The 26060-nt window shown below is 35.0% G+C and overlaps 2 protein-coding genes across 5 annotated transcripts in view; one reads left to right on the top strand and one right to left on the bottom strand.

Annotated features, from left to right (window-relative positions):
- Stard6 (StAR related lipid transfer domain containing 6) overlaps positions 1-7875 on the bottom strand; it is a 34447-nt gene extending 26572 nt beyond the window's left edge. For all 3 annotated transcript variants that reach the window (XM_019206843.2, XM_019206844.2, XM_010619740.2), the window contains exons 1-5: positions 7829-7875; positions 7043-7102; positions 6375-6458; positions 4904-4997; positions 4523-4572 (exon numbers count right to left, since the gene is read on the bottom strand). In XM_019206843.2, the coding sequence (XP_019062388.1) occupies positions 4523-4572; positions 4904-4993 (140 nt within the window). In that variant the 5' untranslated portion in view covers positions 4994-4997; positions 6375-6458; positions 7043-7102; positions 7829-7875. The remainder of the gene's footprint in view (positions 1-4522; positions 4573-4903; positions 4998-6374; positions 6459-7042; positions 7103-7828) is intronic.
- Positions 7876-7950: 75 nt separating this feature from the next.
- CUNH18orf54 (chromosome unknown C18orf54 homolog) overlaps positions 7951-26060 on the top strand; it is a 30234-nt gene continuing 12124 nt past the window's right edge. The window contains exons 1-6 of one of the 2 annotated variants that reach the window (XM_033757277.1): positions 7951-8103; positions 8643-8735; positions 11790-12106; positions 12885-13646; positions 13948-14102; positions 15859-15929. In XM_033757277.1, coding sequence (XP_033613168.1) covers positions 11806-12106; positions 12885-13646; positions 13948-14102 — 1218 coding nt within the window. In that variant the 5' untranslated portion in view covers positions 7951-8103; positions 8643-8735; positions 11790-11805 and the 3' untranslated portion in view covers positions 15859-15929. Of the gene's footprint in view, positions 8104-8642; positions 8736-11789; positions 12107-12884; positions 13647-13947; positions 14103-15858; positions 15962-26060 lie in introns of those variants that run through there. The other variant, NM_001371789.1, reaches the window with a different exon arrangement.

The raw sequence follows: 26060 nt of genomic DNA, 5'->3' as shown, positions 1-26060 counted from the left end.
CTGGGATTAGGGTGGTGCCAAATCAATCCATGTACTGGTTTAGTAATCACATGCCCTTAATCCCACACCACACACTCTAGATTCAGCCACCTCTGACTACATGAGGCTTTGGAGGAACATCTAGACCCAAACCATGAAACCATTTAGACTCAACCATGAAATATCTAAAGATAGAAAAGGTACAATACTAAACTATTCCAGATAACTTGCCTCAATTATTTTGCAGATAGTTTTAGGGAAGTCAGAGAAAATAATGATTAAGAAAGTACATCAAACCTCTGCAGCAAAGTCCTGGCTTTTAAAAGTTTTTGTCTCACTAGCATTTATGAGCTAGGAGACTTTGGGATAGTAATGTATTGATCTGTAAAATTCATCTCAAAAATGGGGATAACAGCAGTGCTCACATTGAGAGAAACATGAGGAGTAAATTTAAAAATGAAGCATCTGTCATAATGCCTGATTTATAATGAGATTAATATACGTGAGCAGCTTCTAACATTTAGGGAAACTTATAGGCTAAACTGTGTGCTGTTAGGTTTGTATTTCATTGCTTAAGGGCAAAGGAAATAAATTCTAACCAAAAAACCTGGCTCCCTTTTCAAGTTTACAAGTGCTCAAAGCTAATCATAAAAGGTACTTTTTTGGTGGTAAATTATTAAGAAAAGTCAAATTTTGATAAAATATGTTTTTTGTACCATAGGATTTAACTTTTCAGCTAGTAAAGTTCATAAATTCATTTAATAAATATTATGTGTCTGTATTACAGGGATTGCTCTGGTGCTAGGGACACTGCAATGAATGCATGATATATTTCTACTCCGGTTTTAAGTTTCTATTCTCATCAATTTTATATTCTAATAAAAGAGATATATAATAAAATAACAAATGCATAGTCAATAAATTCCATATAGTGATAAACAGTAGCTGAGAGTATATTTGGAAAACTTTTGCCAGATGGTCAGGAAGATGATTCTGAAGAGGAGATAATGAAGTTGAGACCTTGACTAGAAAAATGACATTACCTCGTAGAGATTTGGGAGAAAAGCATGTCAGTCAAAAGAACAATTATGAAGGCCCTATGGGTTTAAATTCAATGCATCAAGCAACAGAAGTCTGTTGTGGCTGTAATGTAAAAAGAACAAGGATGAAGTGATACGAAATGAAGTCAATATAGGTAGGGGCCAGATGGTATGGATTTTTAGATGTAAAGAGAAGTCTTTAGAAGATTTAGTTAGAGGAGTGACAGAATCTGAATTATGTGTTAAAAATCTACTTTGGCCATTTTGTGAAGAATAGGAAGTAGTTGAGCAAGAGTAGATACAAAGAGCTTGTTAGGCGCTTACTCTGGCAAGAGATGGTGCGTGCACTAGGGTAGTAGCAAGGCAATAATGAAAAACTACTACTTTTCTCTATGTGTTTGGCTAGATAGAGCTTCTTTCAGAGTTCAAATCTGAGATCAGTGACTCATTCTCTAGGCCAATGTTTTATAAACATGTTATTGGTTAAAAAAAAGGAAAATTTGAATCAAACACCTTTCTTTACTTTAGAACTCCTTTAAATCTGAGAGTGAATTTCTAAGGGGAGAATATAGCATGGAGTGTTTTTAAAACTTATTTGACACTGAAATCCATATTTCTTCCATGGATTATGAGAGGTTGTACTTTATATAGTGTACTACAAATCCCATAAATGTACATCCATACTATATATCCCATAAATATATATAATGTATATAATATATGTATAATGTTTATATACAGCTTCTCACTGTACATTCATATGGATGTTTCTTCCTTTGATTATTTACAATTTTTTAAAGCCAAGAAGCTTTGAAGCACTGGAAAAATGTAAGTTCCCCTAGCTTTCCCCCAATTTAATGATGATCTCACTTTGTTCTGTAGAGAATGTACACTTTCAAATGAGGCATGCCAATCTGGCCAGCCTATTCAGCTAGATTTGAGTTTTAAGTAATTTTAGTCACTCTTAATTGTGAAACAGAATTAAAAGAGTCTGCCAATGCCAATATAGATAAATGGTAAGCAGCCTCTAAAATGGCCTTCAATAACCCTAACCTCAACATGCTATGTAATATTCATATTCTTTCTCTCTCTCTCTGAGTCAGATCTGGATACAGTGATTAACTTCTAATAAATCAAATACTGCAGCTGTCATGGAATATCACTTCTGAAATTAGGTTGTAGAAATACTTTGGGTTCTATCTAGTTTGCTTTCTATCTATTGCTTCCTCCTAAATCCCTCCTCTGAGTTAAGTGGCAATGTTTTTAAAAAATTTTTTTTCTTATTGAGTTTATTGGTACATTTTAGGTATACAGTACAGTTACATTCATCATTGGGATCTTGCACCTTTACATGACAGGTCTTGGTTCTCATTTTTTCCCCTTGTCCCTGCCCTCCCTTCACTCCCCTTCTCCTCCCCCTTTACAAACATTTTATTTCCATTTTTTTCATTTTCTCCTATTTTATTCTTTCCCTTATTACCTTTCTCCTACACTTCCCACTTTCCCTACACCTTTAGCCCTTTTCTTCCTATTTCACATTGTCAATTATCTCATTAGGATCTTATGTACTATTTTAGTTTATTCACACCAGAGAAACTATTCAGTATTTACACATGTGTGACATATTTATTTCACTTAGGAGTATATCCTCAATATGTATCCATTTTCCTATAAATGAATCTAATTTCTCATTCTTTATGGCTGAGTAGTATTCCATTTTATAGAAAAATCACATCTTTATCCAGTTTCCAACTGATGGGCAAATGGGCTGTTTCCAAGTTTTGGCTATTACAAACTGCGTCGCTATAAACATAGGTATGCATATATCATTGTGATATGATTCTTTTAATTCTTTTGGAAAGACACCCAGCAGAGGCTGGGTCAAATGGAATCCCAGCTCTTTGAGGTATCTCCGTATTGATTTCCATAGTGGTTGCACCAGTCTGCACACCCACCAACAATTGAGAAGGGTAATAGTTACAGAGGCCCTCAACCCAACAAGCCCATGAGGAACTGACCCTGCCAACAACCTTAAGATGTTAGAAGAAAGCTTCCTTTACTTGAACCTCTGTATAAGTGCTAATCCCTGAGCTGACATCTTAGATACAGTTTCATGTAATTTCTTGATGCATAGCATCAGGCTAAGCTGTGTCAGGACTGCCAATCAGCAGAAACTATAAAATAAATGTCTTAAGCAACTAAATTATGGGGCAATTTGTTATGCATCGATAAATAACTGGTATATAATACATATATATTTAAAAATTTTTTTCTTTTTATTGAGTTTATTGGTACAGTCTAGGTACAATGCATATAAATTTCACTCAAATAGAAGTAAAAAGTTCAAGTTTTCTATTTAGTTTTGCATGTAAAATGCAAGTAAAGTATTTCTGATAAAATGTTCCAATAAACTAAAACAGCCTAAGGGAGGTTAGTCCTTCCTTGGTTTTAGGGATTATACATAATACCTTGCATATACAGAAAGTATCTGTAGAATGAATGAGTAGCTTCCTAGTTTTCTTTCATGCATAGCTTGCTGTTTACATCACTTTTATCTGTAAGAGACAAAAGCCATACTATGCAAGAGTTTATTTCCTTTGTGTCTGGGCTCGACTATATCCATTCCACCTTCAGTTTATTTTTGAAATTGCCACTGGTACAATCTTTGTTTAAATAAAAAGGAATTATTTTCCAAATAATTTAAAAAAATGAATAGGAAGAAATCATATCTGCTTTATCTAATAGTAAAAACTGGATTGATATAAATGATAGGTAAATTTTAATCAGGTTAAAAATATCTAAGAAGCACAAAATGAGGTATATGAAAGGAGTGGATTCTAAAAGAAAGAACTGAATAAAATTTGGACTTGTCATTAATGTGATGACCCAATGGAACTGATGTGGTATCATAAGCAATAAATGACATTTTAAACAATGAAATTTTAAAAGTCAGCACAATTTCTCTTAGCATATTTGTATTTGAAATAGTAGGATTCCCAAAAATATCTTAAAAGCAACTTTTGGGAAAAGCATATAGCAGCAAAATAAATGAAGAAAAAAACCTCTAATTTTTAGTAGATAGAAAAGAGTTTAAGGCTATAAAATACAGTGCAACTTTTAGCAAGAAGACAGCAAAATGCTTATATACTAGTTATTTCTTGAAGTGGAAATTTCCTATTTTAGTGAGTTATTCATTAGTAGGGGTATTTGTTTCTGTGGGGCTCAAACTCAGAGCCTCATGCATGGCAGGCAAATACTCTACCACTGAGCCATACTGCCAGCCAAGAAGAGTTTTTTTGGAGGGGCAGGGGAGGCTATTGTCTTTAGGTTTGAAAATAAATGATTAGATGGTACATAATCACTATTTTATTAATATCATACTGTAACCTAATTTCTATTTACTACCCAATAATTTGCTGAAATTGTTGAAGCAGCACTCAATTCCAGATACAGTGATACTACTGAATTTAAAATAATGATTACAAATAGAAAATTGTACTCACATATTTCCGACAAATCTTTTAGAAGCCTTGATGGAAACAGTTACCTTTTTCTCAAAAAGAAAGAAAAATCCACAAGTAAATTGTCAGATGTAGAAAAAAATGAAAACATAAAAGTAAAAATATTTTTTCCTGGTTAGTAAAAGAAAATATTTTAAAGAAATTTCTTTACAATGATTTCTCATTAAAAAATAAATTATTATAGGGAAGGGAAGGGTGAAGTGGGTGAAGGGTGGGCAGGGGTATGGGGAAAAAACAAGAACCAAGCTATATCATGTAAAAGTATAAGATCCCAATGATAAATATAACTGTATTGTTTGCTTTACAGGTACCAATAAACTTAATGGAAAAAAATAAATTCTTGAAATATGATTGTTTTCTTACTGAATTTTTAATCACTTTCCAGCCAGATGTATCTTGATTGTAACCAAAAACTTCTTGGGCAGTTTGTTGGGCAACTGCCTTATAGTCCATCTATCTGTAAAGTATTAAAAACAAATGACAAGTAAGCATGTAATCATAAAAATACTTTTTTTTGAGTTAGTGTCTTACCATGTTGCCCAAGTTATTCTTGAACTTGTGAGCTCAAGCAGTCTTCCAGCCTCAACCTCTTGACTAGCTTGGATTACAGGCATGTGCCACCATACCTGGCTCCTATAAAAACTTTTAAAATGCTATACTACTCTTTAGTATTATTTCTACTATGTCTGTCAACACACAATAATTATTTGTTCATTGTATGCATGAACCTTTTCTCCTTACAATCTTTCAAATGAAAATCTGTGGCATAGTGGAAAAAGCCAGGCTTTCGAAGCAAAGATATCTGGTAAAGATCCTGTATCTGTAACTTACTGTGTGAAGCATTTTACTATTTGTTTTCTCATTTTTCTCTTGGTATAAAGTTGTAGAATGAGTGTGAAGATTGAGATGATGCACTTAAATATTCTTCCCCAGAGACTGGCACATAATAGTCATGCAATAAATTATTATTTCTTATATGTTTCCTTTCCCTATAATGTAGCACAATGTGCTCTGTGGTCACCAGGGCAGAGGCCTTATGAATGAGACTAATGTTCTTGTAAGAGACTTTAGAGAGCTCATTTGCCCCTGCTGACATGTGAAGACAGCCAGAAGGTGGCAGTTTGCATTCTGGAAGAGGCCCTCCTCACCAGAAACCAATTATGATGGGACCCTGATCTCAAATTCCAGCCTTTGGAACTGTGAACCATACATTTTTACTAAGACTGATAAATCACCCAGTCTATGGTAGTCTGTTGTAGTGGCCCAAAGGGACTAAGAAAGTAACAGTGGTAGGTACAGCAAAGGCAGTTGAGAACAATACTGCTTCTGCTGTGAATGAGTTCAGAAAGCTGTAGTCCTCTGGCCTCTCAGCCTGTTTTCAGTTAGGCAAAGCTGGCAGGTATGTGCAAAGAACATGCAAACAGACAGGGATTTAAGTTTTGACTTTGCTACTAACCACCACCTCTATTACTTTGGGTGAGTTGCTTAACCTTTGAACTTCAATTCCCATATTTATAGAATGGGAATGATAATACTTATGCAATCTATAAGGATTGACTTAAATGCCTAACACAATGAGGGGGTAGTTTCTTTTCTTAAAATAGGCTCATTTAAAACCATCATTAAAAAATTCTTCAAAGGCCACTTTCTTAAGCACTTCAATAAACCTTAAAGTTTAATTATCAGAACATTTCTCTCTTAGGTGTCATCTAAAACTCTTTAGGTTGGATCATACATTTTTTCTTGTTCATTTCTCCAGCAAAGTAAAGCAGCTAGATGATTTTTTAAAAATATTAGAATAACTTCTTTCCTGGTACAGTCCTCATTTCTTTACCTTTCCTAATACATCTAGACCAGAATTTTAGTAACCACTGGGACTCTTCTCTAATTTCTTGTGGAAATCTCCATATGTGTTAACCTGTAAGGGAACAAAGAAGAATTACTTTGATCCATGAATTGGGTAAAAATATTTTATAAATTTCTTTGTATCTTCTTAATATGCTTCACTTACAGTTTGTCTTTATTAGGAAACGTGCTATATATATGCAAAGATGAAGGAAAAAGGTAATGAAACTTTATAGTTTACAAAGAATCTTTAAATAATTATTTTAAAGGAGGACACTTTAAAAAAGTATTTAGATAGAACGTGGGTTAAAAAGATCTAAGTTTTTATGCTGATACCATTAACAATCCTTGTCTGATCCCTGACCTGGACTTGTCCTAGCACATAAAATAGTTTATTTCCTATCAGCAACTTACTTGATCTCGACTGACCTAGAAATATTACAGATCACAAGTTATTACTAGTTGTAAACTCCTGTACGGATTGTGTTTTATAATTTTCAAATCCCTGACATTGACACAATGGATGTATTTGAGTCACAGGAATTGAATTTCATGCCTTTGAACTTTTACATTTACTAAGAGAAATTGGAAGGTAAAGTTTAGTAGGCTACAGGGGGTGGGAATAAAAGAATAAATAGCAGAGTACAGTTCTACTACCTGGTGATGTAACATCAGATGAACTGGAACATATTCAAATGGAGGATTGGTCCAGGATATCTTCATTCATAGGGTCAGTGGAAAGCAAACATAAACATCATAAAAAGATGGCATCTTTTTTTTTATATATATATACCACTAGGTTAAACTGGATTCTTTGAATCTCATATCCTGTTCTAGCCATTGCATACAGGTTCACCACATATGGTTAATGGGCCTTTTGCCTGTTCCTATAATCGCCCTTTCTCTGGGCTGCCTGACTGGTTTCCCAAACCGTATCAGGGCACTGTCGTTTTTCCCTGGGAATCAGGGTCCCTAAAGAGTTTGCTCAGTCCTGTCCCTGGCGGAACTCCCTTCTCCAATCCCGCATCTGCTTTTGTATTTGAGGAGCTGGCTGGAAGAAAGCCTTGGAGAGCCGGGGCTCCCCAGTGGGAAAGGGAAGAGGAAGGGGCTGAGGAAGAAGGAAGCGGTCTGGGATGGGAGCCGCCCTTAGGCTGAGATGTTGCCTCCTCTCGGGCGGGGATGCTCTGAGAGCCGGAAGGCTGAGAACTTCCGAAAGGACTGGGGCTTTGAGGCTGGCTCGCAGCGACCGGAACTGCAGCTGCCAGGGCCGCGAAGATTCTTTCCCCTGGGTGCCCCCTCCCACAGCCCCAGGGCGGCCGAAGAAAGAGGAGCCAGTCCGCTGAGCCGAGCGGCCGAGAACCGCTGACTGGCCCTGGAGGGGGTGGGACAGAGCCCAGAGCCATTCTCTCCCAACCCTGAAAGACGACGCCTCAGAGACTACACCTCCCAGCCGCGACCAGGACCGAACGCCTCGCCCGGGGGCCTCGCTGCCCACCCAAGGCAACCTCGGCCCTAGCGCCCAGCGCTGCGCATGCGCAGAGCGAGCCGGCGCCATGTTGGGTCAGTTTGAACGCGAGCGCGGGCGTCCAGTTCTGCTGTGACGGCGGGGGGAACTGCGTGCCGAGGGAGTCTGAGGCGGACCATTGTGCGGGGCGCGGATGCTTCGTCGCGTCGGCAGTCCTGTAATAACCCCGGGCTTTCGGCAGTGTTGTGGAAGTGTGCGTTTAATATCTCTTTGGGCTTTAGTGGGTGACTTCGGCCGGAAGGGAGGGAGCCGTCCCGTTCTTTGACAGCTGAGGGAAAGGCTGAGGGATGGGCGGCGAGAAGGGAGGAGGACAGCGGCTCCCCGGGGTGGGCCACCCGCGCGGAAGGGCGCCGTAGGCGCTGAGCTGCTTGGCCGGAACGCCCGGGGGGATGCGGCTCTGTAGGGGCTGCTTCTGCATTAAAGGTCTCAGAGAAGTCACTCCTTTTGAGGGCCCTGTGTGCCTGAGGGGCCGTGGAAAACGGTGGCGACGGTGTTAATTAAAGCCAGGTGCGAAAGTTTGAAACGAGCTCTCCAGAACGGGCGGAAGCTGCGCAGCCAAGGGGCGTAGACGGCCTTTACTTTCCAAGAACATCGGTTTCCTTTCTGCTGCGGAATTCACTAGCGTTCGCTTGCCTAACTCAGGTCGCCGAGCTGCTGTTTCCAAGAGTTGTTCTAACTAACCGTGCAGTCCTGTTGGTTTTTTAACACTAAACGTTCTGTTTTTGAATCAAGGTCGGTGAAATGTCTTGCTCTGACTTTACCTTTCTATTTGCCGTCATGGATTTGCTTTTGGAAATTCGAACTGAAGCTTTTGCGGAGGAAATGGTAAGATGTATGGGATTTGCTTACAGTACATGGGTTTCGAAATAATCCCGTTGTTCAAGTGGGTGGGGTTTTGCGTAAAAAATTGAGGTGTGTTGATAACGGTTCCTGGAAGCATAGGAGTTTATTAAACTATTCTACTTTTGCATACATTTGAAAACTGTCGATAATAAAAGTTACATTGTCGATTTCCTTTTTGTCGTGTGAATTAAAATAATAGTAAATTAACACTTTACTGAGAACTTTGAAAGTTCTGCGTTTGTGCTTAAGGTTTTGCAAGATAAAATCGGTAACCTATTCTGTGTCAAGTAAAGGTGAAAACTGTTCTGTAAGCTTATCCAAGCAAATTTACTTGAATGAATTTACACTTCTTTAGTAGGGGTATAAATAAAGGGTAAAGGTGACTTAATCGAGGTATTCTTATAGAAACTCCATTGTTACAGCATTAAGGGACATGGAACAAGTTAAATAGTCATAATCTTCTGCTGTGTCTTCCAGTAACCACAGTCAGATCTGGGAAGGCATGCTTTGTGGCTGTGACAGGAAGATATTTTACTTCACCTCATCTTTAAAACAATTTCATAAAGTCAAAATTGACATTTGCTAAGATAACATTAAATTATAAATTAAATACTTCCAAAATTACAGTATACAACATTAAGTACAACTGACTTTACAGCATCACAATATGTTGCGACCTAGACATTATTTCTTTTTAGTACAGAAAATTCTTCCATTTTTAATGAATTTAATATAATGTATTGAATACTTTGCCTAATCTGTTATTTATTGAGTTTTCAAATATAATTTCTATTATAGAAGTACTGACATTGACAGGAGTTCTCTCAATTTTATTAATGGAAAAAGAACAGGATGCATACATTGTCTCTTTCCAAATTATTTAAGCTTCCTTTAAAGGAGGGGTGGCTAAATCTGTTTAACAGAAGAGTGGAAAATAGAGAAGATAGTAACCAAAATGAAAATGAGAAGGGCATAATTACTAGCTCATTCTGAACTTCACAGATGCATAATATAAGCTAATATGTTTTCCAGTCCTTTTTGTGGAAAGGCTACTGTTTCATATTGGTGCTGACAATATTGACAGTGAATAATCTCCATTGTTTGTTCTTGTTTCTGTTCTCAAAATCTGGGAAGCAACCCCTTGTTTCTAAAGCTTCATTTGATATTTTGAAAAAAGTTATTGACCATCTTAATATATTCATTGTATTAGTAGGCACTTATGATTTGAAAAATAATGTGTGTAGGGGAATATTGAGTATTGTAGTGTCATAGAATATATTGCCACAAGAAGAAAAGACAACAGTAGTTTTTAGGGCATTAGAAAAAGTATTCTCCTTGGTTTTTCCATGTATATTCTCATGTAATTTTTATATACATCAGGCATGTAGTAGGTGCTTAATGTTTTTTAAATCATTGATATAATTAACAATAGACAATAGAAAACATACAGTGCCCAACTAGGACTGCCTATTATAGATATCTGATTTTACTCCTTAATTAAAAAATTTAAAAGTTTATATATATATATATATAAAAATTGAGGTGTGTTGATAACGGTTCCTGGAAGCATAGGAGTTTATTAAACTATTCTACTTTTGCATACATTTGAAAACTGTCGATAATAAAAGTTACATTGTCGATTTCCTTTTTGTCGTGTGAATTAAAATAATAGTAAATTAACACTTTACTGAGAACTTTGAAAGTTCTGCGTTTGTGCTTAAGGTTTTGCAAGATAAAATCGGTAACCTATTCTGTGTCAAGTAAAGGTGAAAACTGTTCTGTAAGCTTATCCAAGCAAATTTACTTGAATGAATTTACACTTCTTTAGTAGGGGTATAAATAAAGGGTAAAGGTGACTTAATCGAGGTATTCTTATAGAAACTCCATTGTTACAGCATTAAGGGACATGGAACAAGTTAAATAGTCATAATCTTCTGCTGTGTCTTCCAGTAACCACAGTCAGATCTGGGAAGGCATGCTTTGTGGCTGTGACAGGAAGATATTTTACTTCACCTCATCTTTAAAACAATTTCATAAAGTCAAAATTGACATTTGCTAAGATAACATTAAATAATAAATTAAATACTTCCAAAATTACAGTATACAACATTAAGTACAACTGACTTTACAGCATCACAATATGTTGCGACCTAGACATTATTTCTTTTTAGTACAGAAAATTCTTCCATTTTTAATGAATTTAATATAATGTATTGAATACTTTGCCTAATCTGTTATTTATTGAGTTTTCAAATATAATTTCTATTATAGAAGTACTGACATTGACAGGAGTTCTCTCAATTTTATTAATGGAAAAAGAACAGGATGCATACATTGTCTCTTTCCAAATTATTTAAGCTTCCTTTAAAGGAGGGGTGGCTAAATCTGTTTAACAGAAGAGTGGAAAATAGAGAAGATAGTAACCAAAATGAAAATGAGAAGGGCATAATTACTAGCTCATTCTGAACTTCACAGATGCATAATATAAGCTAATATGTTTTCCAGTCCTTTTTGTGGAAAGGCTACTGTTTCATATTGGTGCTGACAATATTGACAGTGAATAATCTCCATTGTTTGTTCTTGTTTCTGTTCTCAAAATCTGGGAAGCAACCCCTTGTTTCTAAAGCTTCATTTGATATTTTGAAAAAAGTTATTGACCATCTTAATATATTCATTGTATTAGTAGGCACTTATGATTTGAAAAATAATGTGTGTAGGGGAATATTGAGTATTGTAGTGTCATAGAATATATTGCCACAAGAAGAAAAGACAACAGTAGTTTTTAGGGCATTAGAAAAAGTATTCTCCTTGGTTTTTCCATGTATATTCTCATGTAATTTTTATATACATCAGGCATGTAGTAGGTGCTTAATGTTTTTTAAATCATTGATATAATTAACAATAGACAATAGAAAACATACAGTGCCCAACTAGGACTGCCTATTATAGATATCTGATTTTACTCCTTAATTAAAAAATTTAAAAGTTTATATATATATATATATAGCACCCTATCCTGTTATTTTTGTATTACAGCTGTTTCCTATGGGAGATGCATACACATTTTGAGGAAGCCATGGCAAAATCAAAACACAGAGTTTGTTTTCAAGAATCTTCAATATCTTCTCTCCTGGCAAGCTGCAGCCTAAGTAGTAGCAATTCCTCTAACTCTGATGGCTCTTTTCACTATAAGGATAAACTGTACAGTTCTGCTTCTCAGGCTCTCCAGGCCTACATTGACGATTTTGATCTAAGCCAGATGTATTCTGGTGCAAGTGCTGGAAAAATTAATATTGATGAGGGTGCTGCTAATATGCCACACTTCTCCAATTATATTTCTAAACCAAGCAATGGTATGCATTTATTCTTTATTTTCTTCCTGTCTAGTGATTTGAAGCATTTGAGAGATGTGCTGTGGCCTTATAAAGTTTGACATTTTTTGTTAAAAATAACTTTTATAAAAAATAACTTCTTTGATATTGATACAGAAATATTTTTGTAAAATGATTGCATAGTTCTCCAGTCTCCAGGAAATTTTAGCTAAGATCCTCTTTTGACGTTGGAGGGGAAGCTAATAAATGTGACTAATAGGTGGTTGATTCTAAACCTCTTAAGTCATTTTAGTATAATGGTAACAGTATTGATGTAGTGGTTCTGGCTTTCATTAACTTCTTTTTTTGTCCTGGGGATGGAACTCGGGCTTTGCACTTACGTGGCAGGCACTGGAACCACTGAGCTATATCCCCAGCCCTTTATTTCATTAACTTAATGGTTTTAAACCTCAACATTTATGAGTTTATACTTGCTCGGTTTCGCTTGATGGGATAGGATTGTATTAGCTTATCAGATATGTCTAGATGAAAACTGTTGAAGAATGGTAGAGAATACAGAACAATTCAAGTGGTTGGAGATGAACATGTATGAATTAAATATTGAAGACACAAAAAAGAAAGTACATTCTATTTTATCAATCTGTACCTTTTAAACCTTCAATACTTTATTGAGACAAAAGTCTCACTAAAAGGATAAGAGAAAAACAGCAAAAAGATTCATAAATTCTTAATTTACACTTATGGTTGGATATTATATTTGTGTGTAATAAAGATAAGCAAAACATGCTTTGTTTTTCAGCCATTGGATATCTTGATCACAAAGAGCACTTCTTATCATATAGAAGAGAGCCTGTTAATGACATAGACTCCATTAGCCTAACAACTGATGATCTGTTAAGACTTCCAGCAGATGGATCATTTTCTTTCACTTATGTTGGACCAAGTCATCGAATGAGAAAGAAAAAGAAGAAATACATTAGAAGATTAAGTTCATTGGACATTGAAAAGAATCCAGATTTTCAAGAGGCTTTTGCTCCCATGGGCATGGATGACTTAGTTACTCCAGTTGTGTACACAAATAGAAATCTTTGTGGTAGACTAAAAAACCCAAAACTTACAAATAAGACTAATAAAGGTGTTTCTGACTCATCTTTATCTTTTTCTAAAGAATCTTTCAAGGACAGTTCAGAAGATGGTCTTGAAAAGAATTATCCACGATGGCTTACTAGCCAGAAATCTGATCTTAATGTTTCAGGGATAACTAGTATTCCTGATTTTAAATATCCAGTTTGGCTCCACAATCAAGACTTGTTACCTGATGCAAATAGTCAGAGGATTCCTAAAGAAGAGCATTATTCTCCTAGACATAGTCATCAGGCACAAAGAACTGGACTTATGAATAAAGTAGAGTGTTTGGAATATTCTTTGGAACCTTCAAAATTTTCAAATACCTTCTGTGATAATAAACATCTTGTTAATGTATGCAAATGTGATTCTGAACATAGCCAATGTAAATATGCAACTCCACTTCTTCCTGGACAATCCAAAAAGCCATTCAGTGGTAATATTTTGTTTTTAGTTTTTTTTTAAACAAAGGAAGTGCTATAAATTTGACTTATATGAGCGTTTACATTTCATTTTTGGTACAAGCATGTAGCTTTTTAGAACGCTTAAGATATTGATGTAGCATTTTGTAACTATATTAATGTCTGTTTTCTCCTTTATCTTTGCTTAAGGGGTCACATTTTGATGTAATTTACTGTTATAAATGTGTATATTCCAAGTTATCATATGGATTTTGTGAGATTTAGTTGTACTTTCTTTTTTTTCCTCAAAGAATTAATGTAATTTTTAAAAATTAGGTGACAAAATTGAATTGCTTATCCTGAAGGCCAAGAGAAATCTAGAACAGTGTACTGAAGAATTACCAAGGTCTATGAAAAAGGATGACAGTCAATGTTCATTAGATAACCTTGAAGCAGAAAGATCATGGGAAAATATTCCTGTTACTTTGTAAGTAAGTGACAGTATTTACTTTTCCAAATGAAAAATGTAGTACCAGCTTTATTTTTAACTTCATGCTAATTAGTAATATTATGATGATATATAGCTTTCAGTTTTGCTTGCTTTAAATTGAATTTCATATGTGTTATCACAAGATGGTGTAGTGTTTCATACCTTTGTGGTACATTCTGATTTATGTATATATTTTGTTCCATTATTAAATATTGCCATAAATTTTAATATGAGAGATTAGAACCAAAGACAGTGATTTTGCGGTTGGAAGATTGTTGTGAAATTTGTGTTACTTTTTTTTTTTTTGGTACTAGGGTTTGAACTCAGGACCTTGCAATTGTGAGGCAGATGCAGTGCCACTGAACTAAATCCCTGACCCCGCCACTTTGTTTTTAGAATGAATATATTCTGTGATGAATGGAATTTTAGAACTTGCTTTGGGAACATTTTAATTTTTTTTTTTGAATACCAGGGATTGAACTCGGGTCCTTGTGCTTACAAGGCAGGCGGCAGAACTGCTGAGCTAAATCCCCAGCCTGGAACGTTTTAATTTTTTTTTTGTTTTGTTTTGTTTTTGGGTCTGGGGATCAAACTCAGGACCTTGTGCTACAAGGCAGGTGCCATGCCGCTGAGCTAAATCCCTGGCCCTGGAACATTATTTTTGCTAGAGATGCCATTTACTACTCCCTGAACACCAGGGAATAAATGAGTATTTATTGGGCATCTATTACATAAACCAGTGCATAGAGAATAACTGAAGTTATTTTTGTAATCAATACCTCTGTGAGATAAGTGGAACAATAAATTTAGAAACTAAAGTTCAGACAAATTCCCAAAGATCATAGGATGAGTAGAACTGAGATTTCTACATAACAATTTTAATTAAATAAAATTTTAATTTAAAAATTAATCCCCTTTCCAGTATAGTCAATCTTTTACATTAATACAAGTTCTGGAGAGTAAGTATGTCCTATTGTCTTGACGTGGTACATTCCAGTAGAAGCTCTTAAGGGTTTGTGGAGGTTTGACTATCACTGGATAAATAACTTTAATTTTAATTTTAAAAAATTTTTTGGTGATGATAAGAATTGAACCCAAGGCCTTGCACATATTAGGTAAGCAGTCTACAAGTAAGTTATATCCTAATCCTTGACTGTTTAATTGGAAAAATGTACTACACTGCTAATTTCAAATTAATTTTTAGAGCTATAGTTTAGAGTTTATTTAAGGACTTAAATCTTCAGTTTCTTTATAGTTTTTCCTTAAAGAAGTACAGGGACAGAAAGGTGTTGGATTCTGTTGTTGGTTTAGGGAGAGGATGGGGAAATTATACAGCATTAATCACATCCATGATGGTTATTTTTTTTAAAGTGAGTTTATTGGTACATTTTAGGTACACAGTACAGTTACATTCTTTATTGGGATCTTGTACCTCTACATGGCAGGTCTTGGTACTCATTTTTTCCCCTTGTCCTTGCCCTCCCTTCATCCCCTCCTCCCCTCCCTATTTACAAACACTTTATTTCCATCTTTTCATTTTCTCACATTTTTTTTCTTTTCCCTTATTACTCTTCCCCTACCCATCCCACCTTCCCTACACCTTTAGCCATTTTCTTCCCATTTCACAATGTCAGTTATCTCGTCATGATGGTTATTTCTTGGTGACTAGTTATATTTACGTGAAAATTCTTAAGTTATGACTAATTTTTAGGATTTGAGAACTTAATTGTTGTTTCATATCCTTTAAATCTATTTAGCAAATCTCCTGTTCCCGTTAATTCTGATGATAGTCCTCAACAGACTTCAAGGGAAAATTGTGCTAAAGAGGCTCTTGAAGACTTTTTAAGTAATGATAATCAGGTAAGTGAAGTTAAATCTCTTTAGGTTATTAAAAAAGGCTTATGACTAGTACACATTAATTTTTACGTTATTTAGATATTTTTAAATCAGAACACCCAAATCCTTTCTCCCCAACATAGATTCATAAAACTATCACTTCTTCTAGAATTATTGGTTATTTTATTTTAATATTCAAAAGTAGGAGGACCAAGGTGGGAGGTGTCTGGAAAACAAAGTGAACCATTACAGTTTAGAGAAAATCATATTTTCTCATAGACCAGTTGTTTACTTGTGTTTCTAAGAAACAATGATCTATGATAATTTAGAATAGGTAAATTATTACCCAGTTTTACAAAATCAGCTTTATGTTTATCTTACAAGTAACCTTCAAAATATAAAGTGTAAAAGATGATATATAATTGGCCTTAAAAATATAAGCATGCCTCCTATTAGATATTGAAATAATACATTAGTGTGCTTAACTAAAAAATTAGAGGATTAAACACTTTAAAAATTGCTAACATATTTAGTAAAATGTGTCTTTTCTTTGAGTGTAATTTTTTTGAGAAATAGAAGCTGTCAGATTATGTCTGACTTTAGCTGTAAGGTAACTACTGTGGTAATATTGATGAGTAAAGCTTCATTATCAAATACTTACTTAGACAATATTTGAGTACTGAGCAATTGTCTGGAAAATTATTCCTAGTACTGTAGTAAATAAGATAAGGGGAAGTACCTCCCCTCTTCTGTTTTACATCCTAATTGAGTTAAACAACAACAACAACAACAAAATTCCAAACCTAATATGTGATACATAAAATACAGTAAATGTTAGAAAAATTAACTGGATTATGGAGATCAGGGTACAATATCAGGAATGGTGAAATTTTAGCAGAAACCTGAAACGAGTGAACAAAGCACCCAAGAGGGAATAGCTTTACATGTAGTGGTAATAGAAAGTATGGAAAATTCAAGGCAGAAATGTGTTTGACATGTCCCAGGAATGTCGGAGTCCATTCAGTGTCTTGCCATTGGAACAAACAAAGGTTGGAGTGTGAAGGGGAAATTGGAGAGATAGCCATATGGCAGATCATGTAGGATTTTGTAAGCTGTAAAGATTTTTTATTTGTTTTGACTTGGGAAGTTACTTGAGGGTTTGTAGTGGAGGAATGAAATAACGTACATTTTTTACATAGAAAATTGCAGCTGTGTGGAATATATTGTAAAAGTACCCAGCGAAGGAGTTGAGAACCCAGTTTGTAGGTGTCTTAGTCACTTTCCTGATGCTGGGACACACAAAATACTCAAAATCTATCACTTAAAGGGGAGGTTTGTTTTGGTTTGTGGTCAGCTGGCTCCAAGGCAGGAAAAGGATGGCAGAGGTAAAGACGTTCAACTGATGGAAGCCAGGAAGCAGAGAGAAAAGGGAGGGGCCAAGGACAAGAATACATCCTCCCAAGTCATGCCTCCAATGACTTACCTCCAACCAGGCCCAACCTCCTAAAGTACATTCAGCCATTAACTCATCAGTGGATGAATCCACTGATTTTGTATATTGACCCCATTGTCCAAGTCACCTTCTAAAAGCCCCACCTCTGAATACTTGAGACTTATGGGAACATTTTGTATCCAAACCATAACAGGAGACTTGAAGTCTTTTGGGATAGTAATTTGGGATAGAGTAGATCCTTTAGACTTGGTGAGAAGTTGTTAGACTTGAGGTATATATTTGAAGGTAGGTCTGATAGGATTAACATGCTGTGAGGAGATTGGTGATGGCATTTTCTTAGAAAGGTACACTGGTAGAAGAACACATTGGGAAAACTTTTTAAAGTTTGAGATGGATGGATGTTAAATATTGACCAAATGGTATGTCCTTGCTTGCTCAAACATGCACAATCACATGGTCTTTCTGTTTTTTCAATGTGTTCATTTGTTTTAGATGTAAACAGAATTGCAAAAATAATGCTAAGTTATTGTGTTCCCCTTCTATAGCTTCGTCTAATATTAACATCTTACATAACCACAGTATAGTGATTACCAGTAGGTAATTAACATTAGGTAAATAACAGGCAAAACAAAACTATAGACATTAAAATTTCATAAATTTCTTTTTTCTTTTTTTTTTGAGACAGGGTCTCACTATATAGTTCAAACTGTTCTGGAACTCACTGTGTAGCCCAGGCTGGTCTCAAATTTGCAGCAATCCTGGATCCTCCTGCCTCAGCCTCCTGAGTGCTGGGATTATAGGCGTGCGCCACCACGCCCAGCCACAAATTTCTTAACCAATGATTTATTTCAGGTTTTACTTTAGGATGCAACATTACATTTAGTTGTCATTTCTCCTTAAATCTGCTTTATCCCTATGGCAGCTGTTTAATCTTTTCGTGGTAATCATTAGTTATTTTGTAAATTTGGGTTTGTATGACATTGTCTCGAGATCAGAATGAGGTTGTGCATTTTTTGGAAGAACACAAAAGAAATGATTTTGTGCATCATATTAGAGAGTCATGATACTTTGATGTCAGTGTATTGATATGCTAATGCAATAAAGTAGCAAATGGTTATATTAATAAGTAAGGATATTATATTTATAGTCTGTTAATTCTGGTGATGTTAACTTTGAATGCTGGGTTAAGGTGGTCTTTACTGGTTTTCTCCTTAGTAAAGTTACCAGTTCTCCTTGGAATTAATAAATGTCTCATGGCAGATACTTTGAGACTATATATATACCTATCATTATGCAATTTGTCTTCTATATTTATTAGTTACAGTTCTTGTGACAAGAAGAGCTATACTTTCTCCCTTGTTTGTTTATAAAGTTTTAGTAAGGACTCAGACATTTATTGTAGGTTCATAATACAAAATTATTATTTTTTATTTGTTTTAAAATTGTTACAGTTTAGGCTTTTAAGAATTCTGATTAACTCCAGTGGATTTTTTGGCATGTTTCCATTTTTTGAGTACTTTGAGGAGCTGTGGTTCTTTGTATTGAAAACTGATGTTTAGAAACTTGATTTAGGCACTAGGTTTACTTATTGCTACTGGACTGTTATTATACACTTTCTTGCCAGTGTGACCTAGGAAACATGTTTATCTACCCATATATTACCACACATCTATGTTTTTCTGTCTATCTGCATAGCATTCTAATTGATTTCTAGTCCAATTCTGATTTGTTTTAGCTTTTCGTTATTTGAATTTCTTTTTCCATCTACATGAATTGTATTATCTACAATGAATTTACTTATTTGTTCAATGTTAGTATGTACATAAAATAGTTTCATAATTGCTAACCATATACATAAGAACCAGATTTACCAAATAGATTATTTATTTATACATAGGTCTTTTGTCATTAGCCTTAAGATATCCAAACAAAATACTGTCTTCCAAAGTTATCTAGGTTATTTTCTTCTCATTTTTTAAAGTATTTTTGTATTATAATACTGTTAGATGGTCTGTTATTATGTGTATTGGACTATCCTCATGTTCTTTTTGGTTTAAATTGTCTGTTTTTTGAATATGTGAAACCCGCTGATTCTGAGTTTGATGAAAACAAAAGAGATATATCTGGATAATGCTGAGGATTTAGCTCAGTGGTTCTGCGTTTGCCTTGAAAGTAGAAGTTTAAGGTTCTGAGTATGATCCCTGGCACCAAAAAAAAAAAAAAAAGATGTACCTAGACACATTAACTACTACGTTCTAATGGAAAATCTCAGAACAAATTGTGACTCATATCAGTATTTACTTAGCTGAATCCTTTACATGCTGTTTCTTTTTCTTTGTTTTTTTTTTTTTTTGTTACCAGGGATTGAACTGAGGCCCTTGCACTTGCGAGGCAGGCAGCAGAACCACTGAGCTAAATCCCTGGTCCTGCTCTGTTTCTTTTTACAAAAATTTTATTGTAGCAAAATATATACATGTAACATAAAATTTGCCAGTTTTCCCATTTTTAAGCTTGCTATTCTGTGGCAGTCAGCACCTTCACATTGTGTGTAGTTACTGTGATTCATCTTCAGAACTTTTTCGTGTTCTCCAACTGAAACTCTGTATCCATTAAACATTAACTTCTCATTCTCTGGTAAGAGCAGCATTCTACTTTCTGTTTCTATAAATTTGCTACTCTATGAATCACATATAAGAAGTATCAAAATATTTGTCCTAGTGTGTCTGGCTTATTTCATTTAGCTTAATGTCTTCAAGGTTCATTTGTGTTATAGGATATGTCAAAATTTTGTTTCTTAGATTGAATAATGCTTTTTGTGTGTGTGTGTACCACATTTTGCTTATCTGCATATGGGTAGTTAGTTTCCTTCACCTTTTGACTGTTGTGAGTAAGCTAGTATGAATATGGGTGTACAAATATTGGTGTGAGTCCTTGTTTTCATGTCTTGTGAGTAGATACCTAGAATGCAAATTGGATACATACCTTGAAGATTATATAGTAATTTAGTAAATTCTGTGTTGAAGTTTTAAAGGAATTGCTATACTATTTTCCTTAGGGACTGTATCATTTTACATCCCCATACGGTTTCTTACATCCTGTTTATATAACTGAGGGAATATTTTAAAATATTTTTTAGCTATTTGGTTACCTTGAAATCTTATGCAAGTACATAACTTCCTATATAATTGAAGTTTATTTTTTTATTTTTTTTTATTGAGTTTATTGGTACATTCTAGGTGTACAGTATAGTTACATTCATTACTGGGATTTTGTACCTTTACATGACAGGTCTTGGTTCTCATTTTTTCCCCTTGTCCCTACCCTTCCTTCATTCCCTCCCCTCTCCCCATTTACAAACACTAATTCCATTTTTTGATTTTTCAAATCTTTTTTCTTTTCCCTTATTCTCCTTCCCCTACCCTTCGCACTTTCCCTACCCCTTTAGCCCTTTTCTTCCTATTTCATATTGTTAATTATCCCATTAGGATCTCGAATACTATTACACTTTTTCACACCAGAGAAACTATTTGGTATTTACTCATGTGTGACTTATTTTACTTATGAGTATATGCTCAAATTGTATCCATTTTCCTAAGAATGACTCATTTCTCATTCTTTATGCCTGAGTAGTATTCCATTTTATAGAAAAAACACATCTTCTTTATCCAGTTTCCAACTATTGGGCAAATGGGCTGTTTCCAAGTTTTAGCTATTACAAACTGTGCTGCTATAAACATAGGTGTGCATACGTCACTGTGATATGATTCTTTTAATTCTTTGGAAAGATACCCAGCAGAGGGATGGCTGGGTCAAGTGGAACCTCTAGAACTAGCTCTTTGAGGTGTCTCCATATTGATTTCCATAGTGGTTGCACCAGTCTACACGCCCACCAACAATGGAGAAGGGTTCCTTTCTCCCACAACCGCGCCAACATTTGTTATTGTGTGATTTCTTGATAGCAGCAATTCTTTTTGTGGTGAAGTGGAATCTCAGTGTTGTTTTCATCTGCATCTCTTGAATAACCAGTGATGTGGAACATGTTTTCATATATTTATTTGCTGGTTTTACTTCTTTGTCTGAGAAATGTCTGTTCATTTCAGATGCCCATTTTTGAATTGGGTCTTTATATTTGGGGGGTGCTGCTTGTTTTGAGTTCTTTATAAATTCTAAGTAATAGTCCTTTGTCTGAGGAGCAGCTGATAAAAACTTTTGCCCACACTGTAGGTTCTCTCTTAATTCTGTTGATGGTTTCTTTTGCAGTACAGAAGCTTTTTAATAGGATGAGATCCCACTTGTTGATTCTTTCTGCTAGTTCCCATGCTACTGAGGATTTGTTCATAAAGTCTTTTCCTATGCCAATGTCTTCAAGAGTACTGCCTAACTTACCTTCCAGCAAGTTTAGTGTTTTTGTTTTTATGTTTAGATCTTTAATCCACTTGGAGTTTAATGTAGTGCATGGTGACAGATAAGGGTCTAGTTTTAATCTTTTGCAGGTTGAGATCCAGTTTTTCCAACACCATTTATTAAAGAGGCTATCTTTCCTCCAATTGGGACTGTCAGCTCCTTTGTCAAAGATGAGGTAGCTGAGTGCATCTGGAGTTGTTTTTGTGTCTTCCAATCTGTTGCACTGATCCTCAGGTCTGTTTGTTTGCCAGTACCATGCTGTTTTTATCACAGTTGCTTTGTAGTAGAGTTTCAAATTGGTAATTGTTATACCCGCTGCCATGTGTCTGTTGCCTAGGATGGCTTTTGCTATTCTCGTTCTCTTATGGTTCCAAATGAATTTTTGGATTCTTCTTTCTAGTTCTGTGAAGTATAGTGTTGGAATTTCAATTGGCATTGCATTGAATCTGTATAGCAGTTAGTATGGCCATTTTCACTATGTAGATTCTTCCGACCCAGGAGCAGGGATGTCTTTCCATTTTCTTATATCCTCTTCAATCTCTTTTTTCAGAGTGCTGTAGTTTTCAGTGTAGAGGTCTTTTGCTTCTTTTGTTAGGTTGATTCCTAGATACTTCATTTTTTTGGATGCTATTGTGAATGGAATTGTTTCCCTAATTTCTCTCTCAATGAGTTTGTTATTTGTGTACAAGAGGCTATTGATTTTTGGGTGTTGACCTTGTATCCTGCTACTCTGCTAAAAGTGTCAATTAAGTCTGGAAGTCTTTTGGTGGAGTTTTTTGGGTCTTCAATGTAGAGTATCATATGGTCAGCTAATAATGACAGTTTAACTTCTTCTTTCCTATTTTTAGTGCTTTAATTTCTTTCTCTTGTCTAATTGCTGTGGCTAATGTTTCCAGAGCTATATTGAAGAGGAGTGGTGAAAGTGGGCATCTTTGTCTTGGTCCTGAAGGTTTTCAGTTTTTGGCCATTTAATATGATGTTGGCTGTTGGTTTTTCATAGATAGCCTTTATGAAGTTGAGATATAGACCATCAATTCCAATTTTTTGCAGAGTGTTTAATCATGAATGGGTGTTGAATTTTGTCAAATGCTTTTTCTGCATCTTTTGAGAGGATCATGTGGTTTTCGTCCTTGACTTCGTTAATATAGTGCATTACCTTTATTGATTTATGTATGTGGAACCATCCTTGCATCCCTGGAATAAATCTGACTTGGTCAGTATGTATGATCTTCTTGAAGATCCTCTGTATTCTGTTTGCTAATATCTTATTAAGGATTTTTGCATCTGTATTCGTTAAGGAGATTGGACTGTTGTTCTCTTTTTTAGTTGCATCTTTCCCTGCTTTGGGGATCAAAATGATACTTGCTTCCACAAATGAGTTCTCTTTCATTGAAAAGTCTGAAGAGTAATGGCAGTAGTTCTTCTCTAAATGTCTTGTAAAATTTAGCAGTGAATCCATCAGGACCTGGGCTTTTCTTTGTTGGCAAGTTTTTAATTACATTTTCTATTTCACTGATTGTAATTGAGGTGTTTAAAATGTTTTTATCTTCTTTGTTCAACTTTGGTAATTCATAAGTATCTAGAAATCTGTCCATTTCTTCTGTGTTTTCCATTTTATTAGAATACAGGTTCTCTAAGTAGGTATTAATGATCCTCTGGATTACTGTTGGATCTGTTGTGACTTCGCCTTTTTCATTTCTGATTGCATGGATGTAAGCCTTTTCCTTTTTTTGATAAGGTTAGCTAAGGGTTTATTGATTTTATTTATTCTTTCAAAAAAACCAACTCTCTGATTCCTTTACTTTTTGTATCATTTTCTTAGTTTCCATTGCATTGATATCTGCTCTAATAATTTCCTCTCTTGTTCAAGCTTTGGGTTTTTCTTGCTCTTGTTTTTCTAGGAGTCTAAGATTCATCATTAGGTTGTTTATTTGAGCTTGCTCTATTTTACTAGTGTTGGCATTCAGTGCTATGAATTTTCCACGTAAAACTGCTTTCATTGTGTCCCATAGATTCCTGTATGTTGTATTGGTATTTTCATTTATTTGTAAAAACTGTCTGATTTCTTTTTTTTATTTGCTCTGTGATCCATTGATTGTTCAGGAGAGTGTTGTTCAATTTGCATGTGTTTGTAAAGTTGCTATGGTTTCTTATGCTATCGATCTGCAGCTTTATTGCACTGTGATCTGATAATATACAGGGAATAACTTCAATTCTTTTGCATTTATTCAAATCTTGGCTGTGAGCTAGTATGTGGTCTATCTTGGAGATTGACCCATGTGCAGCTGAAAAGAATGCATATTCCGATTTTGTGGGGTGGAGCACTCTATAGACTTCTAATAAGTCCATGCATTCAAAAGCTTGGTTCAGTTTTAGTATTATGTTGTTGACTTTTTGCCTAGATGATCTGTCTATTTGTGATAGTGGGGTATTTAGATCCCCTACTACACTTGCATTAGTGCTTATTTGGTTTTTCATGTTACTCAGTATTTTATGTAGTTGGGAGCATTTATATTTGGTGCATATATGTTTATGATTGTCATCTCTTCCTCTTGAATGGTTCCCTTTACAAGAATGTAGTGGGCTTCTTTGTTTCTCATGATCAGTTTTGGTTTGAAATTTACATTGTCTGTGAGTAAGATTGCTACCCATGATTTTTTTTTCTTTTTATTGAATTTATTGGTACAATCTAGGTATACAATACAGTTACATTCATTATTGGGATCTTGTACCTTTACATGACAGGTCTTGATTCTCATTTTTTCCCCTTGTCCCTGCCCGCCCTTCACCCCCTTCTCCCCTCCCCATTTACAAACACTTTATTTCCATTTTTTCAATTTCTCATATTTTTTTCCTCTCCCTTATTACCTTTCCCCCACCCTTCCCACTTTCCCCACACCTTTAGCCCTTTACTTCCTATTTCACATTATTAATTATCTCATTAGGATCCTGTGTACTATTATAGTTTTTCATACCAAAGAAACTATTCGGTATTTCAGTTAAATCTCTGTATGAACATTAAAAATAGGGAATCCTAAAATAAAACTAAAAAGTTAAGTAAAAGAGAAAAGGCAATGATGTAACATTAAAATAATCCTTAATTCTGGGATGAGAATGGTCCCTGAAAATATTTAAATTGCTTCTCGCTCTTATAGTCTTATCTTATTCTTTTTTTCATTATTTAGAGAATACTTTATTAGTTTCTGTAATCAAACCCACGTAGATGTGACCTTACATATTTAGTACGATGTGTTACCCCTGTACACATGGAAAAAAAATAAAAATAAATTAACATTTCTAGACCAATATGGCTGTCCATTTCTGTACAATGCCAACTCAACAGAGTAAATTGGGATGACTTTTTCCAAAGTTGCCAGGACCATTAAAGTTTCCCAAAATTCAATTTATAAATATATGTGTGTGTGTGTGTGTGTGTGTGTGTGTGTGTATTTATATAAAAAGACTAATAGCAGTATGTTATGCATCAATAGCAGCAACAGCTTTTCCAGGTTCTGCAGTCATCTGAACAAAATTATAGACATTCAGCACATTCCATTAAAAAAATAAAACAAAACAAAACAAAAACCAAAGAAAAGAATAATATCCAGAAAACAGCAAAGTTCTGTTGCTGTTGTGGTACCTGGCACCATTTTTTTTATTAGCATCTTAATCATCATCTGGAAAGAGAACATTCTAGAGTAATATTATTAACTGTAGCTCTGATAAAACACGGTCCCTATTATGTATCATAAGGCAGGTACAAGATATTTTACATTCATAGAGTTCTGATACAGTACTCTCGTACATCAATAATACTAGAATCAGTTTTGGTTTGAAATTTACTTTGTCTTCAAATAAGATTGCTACCCCTGTTTTTTTCTGGGCTCCTGTCACATGGAGTTTTGTTTTCTATCTTTTCACTTTCAGTCTATAGGCTTCTTTTTGCACCTGGTGTGTTTCTTGTATGCAATATATTGTTGGATTTTGCTTCTTATTCTATTTTGCCAGTGTTTCTCTTGATTGGTGAGTTGGGGCCATTGACATTGCTGGTTATAACTGATATGTACTGACTTATTATTGACATATCATTGGCCTTTTGTTGAATCTTTTTACTTTTTCACCTTCTCCTTTTAATTTCTTGCCTTGCCTATTTGATTTGCTGTTGGGCCTCATGGTGTTGTGTTGTTCATTGTCTTTTTCTGGGATATTGTTTAGAATTCCTTGAAGTGCTGGTTTGGTGTTCTTTGTTGTGGAAGTATCTTATTT

Source organism: Fukomys damarensis, unplaced genomic scaffold (genome assembly GCF_012274545.1).
Source record: "Fukomys damarensis isolate Sample0158 unplaced genomic scaffold, DMR_v1.0_HiC HiC_scaffold_30, whole genome shotgun sequence".
Taxonomy (NCBI): domain Eukaryota; kingdom Metazoa; phylum Chordata; class Mammalia; order Rodentia; family Bathyergidae; genus Fukomys; species Fukomys damarensis.
This window is presented reverse-complemented; position numbering and strand designations above follow the sequence as displayed.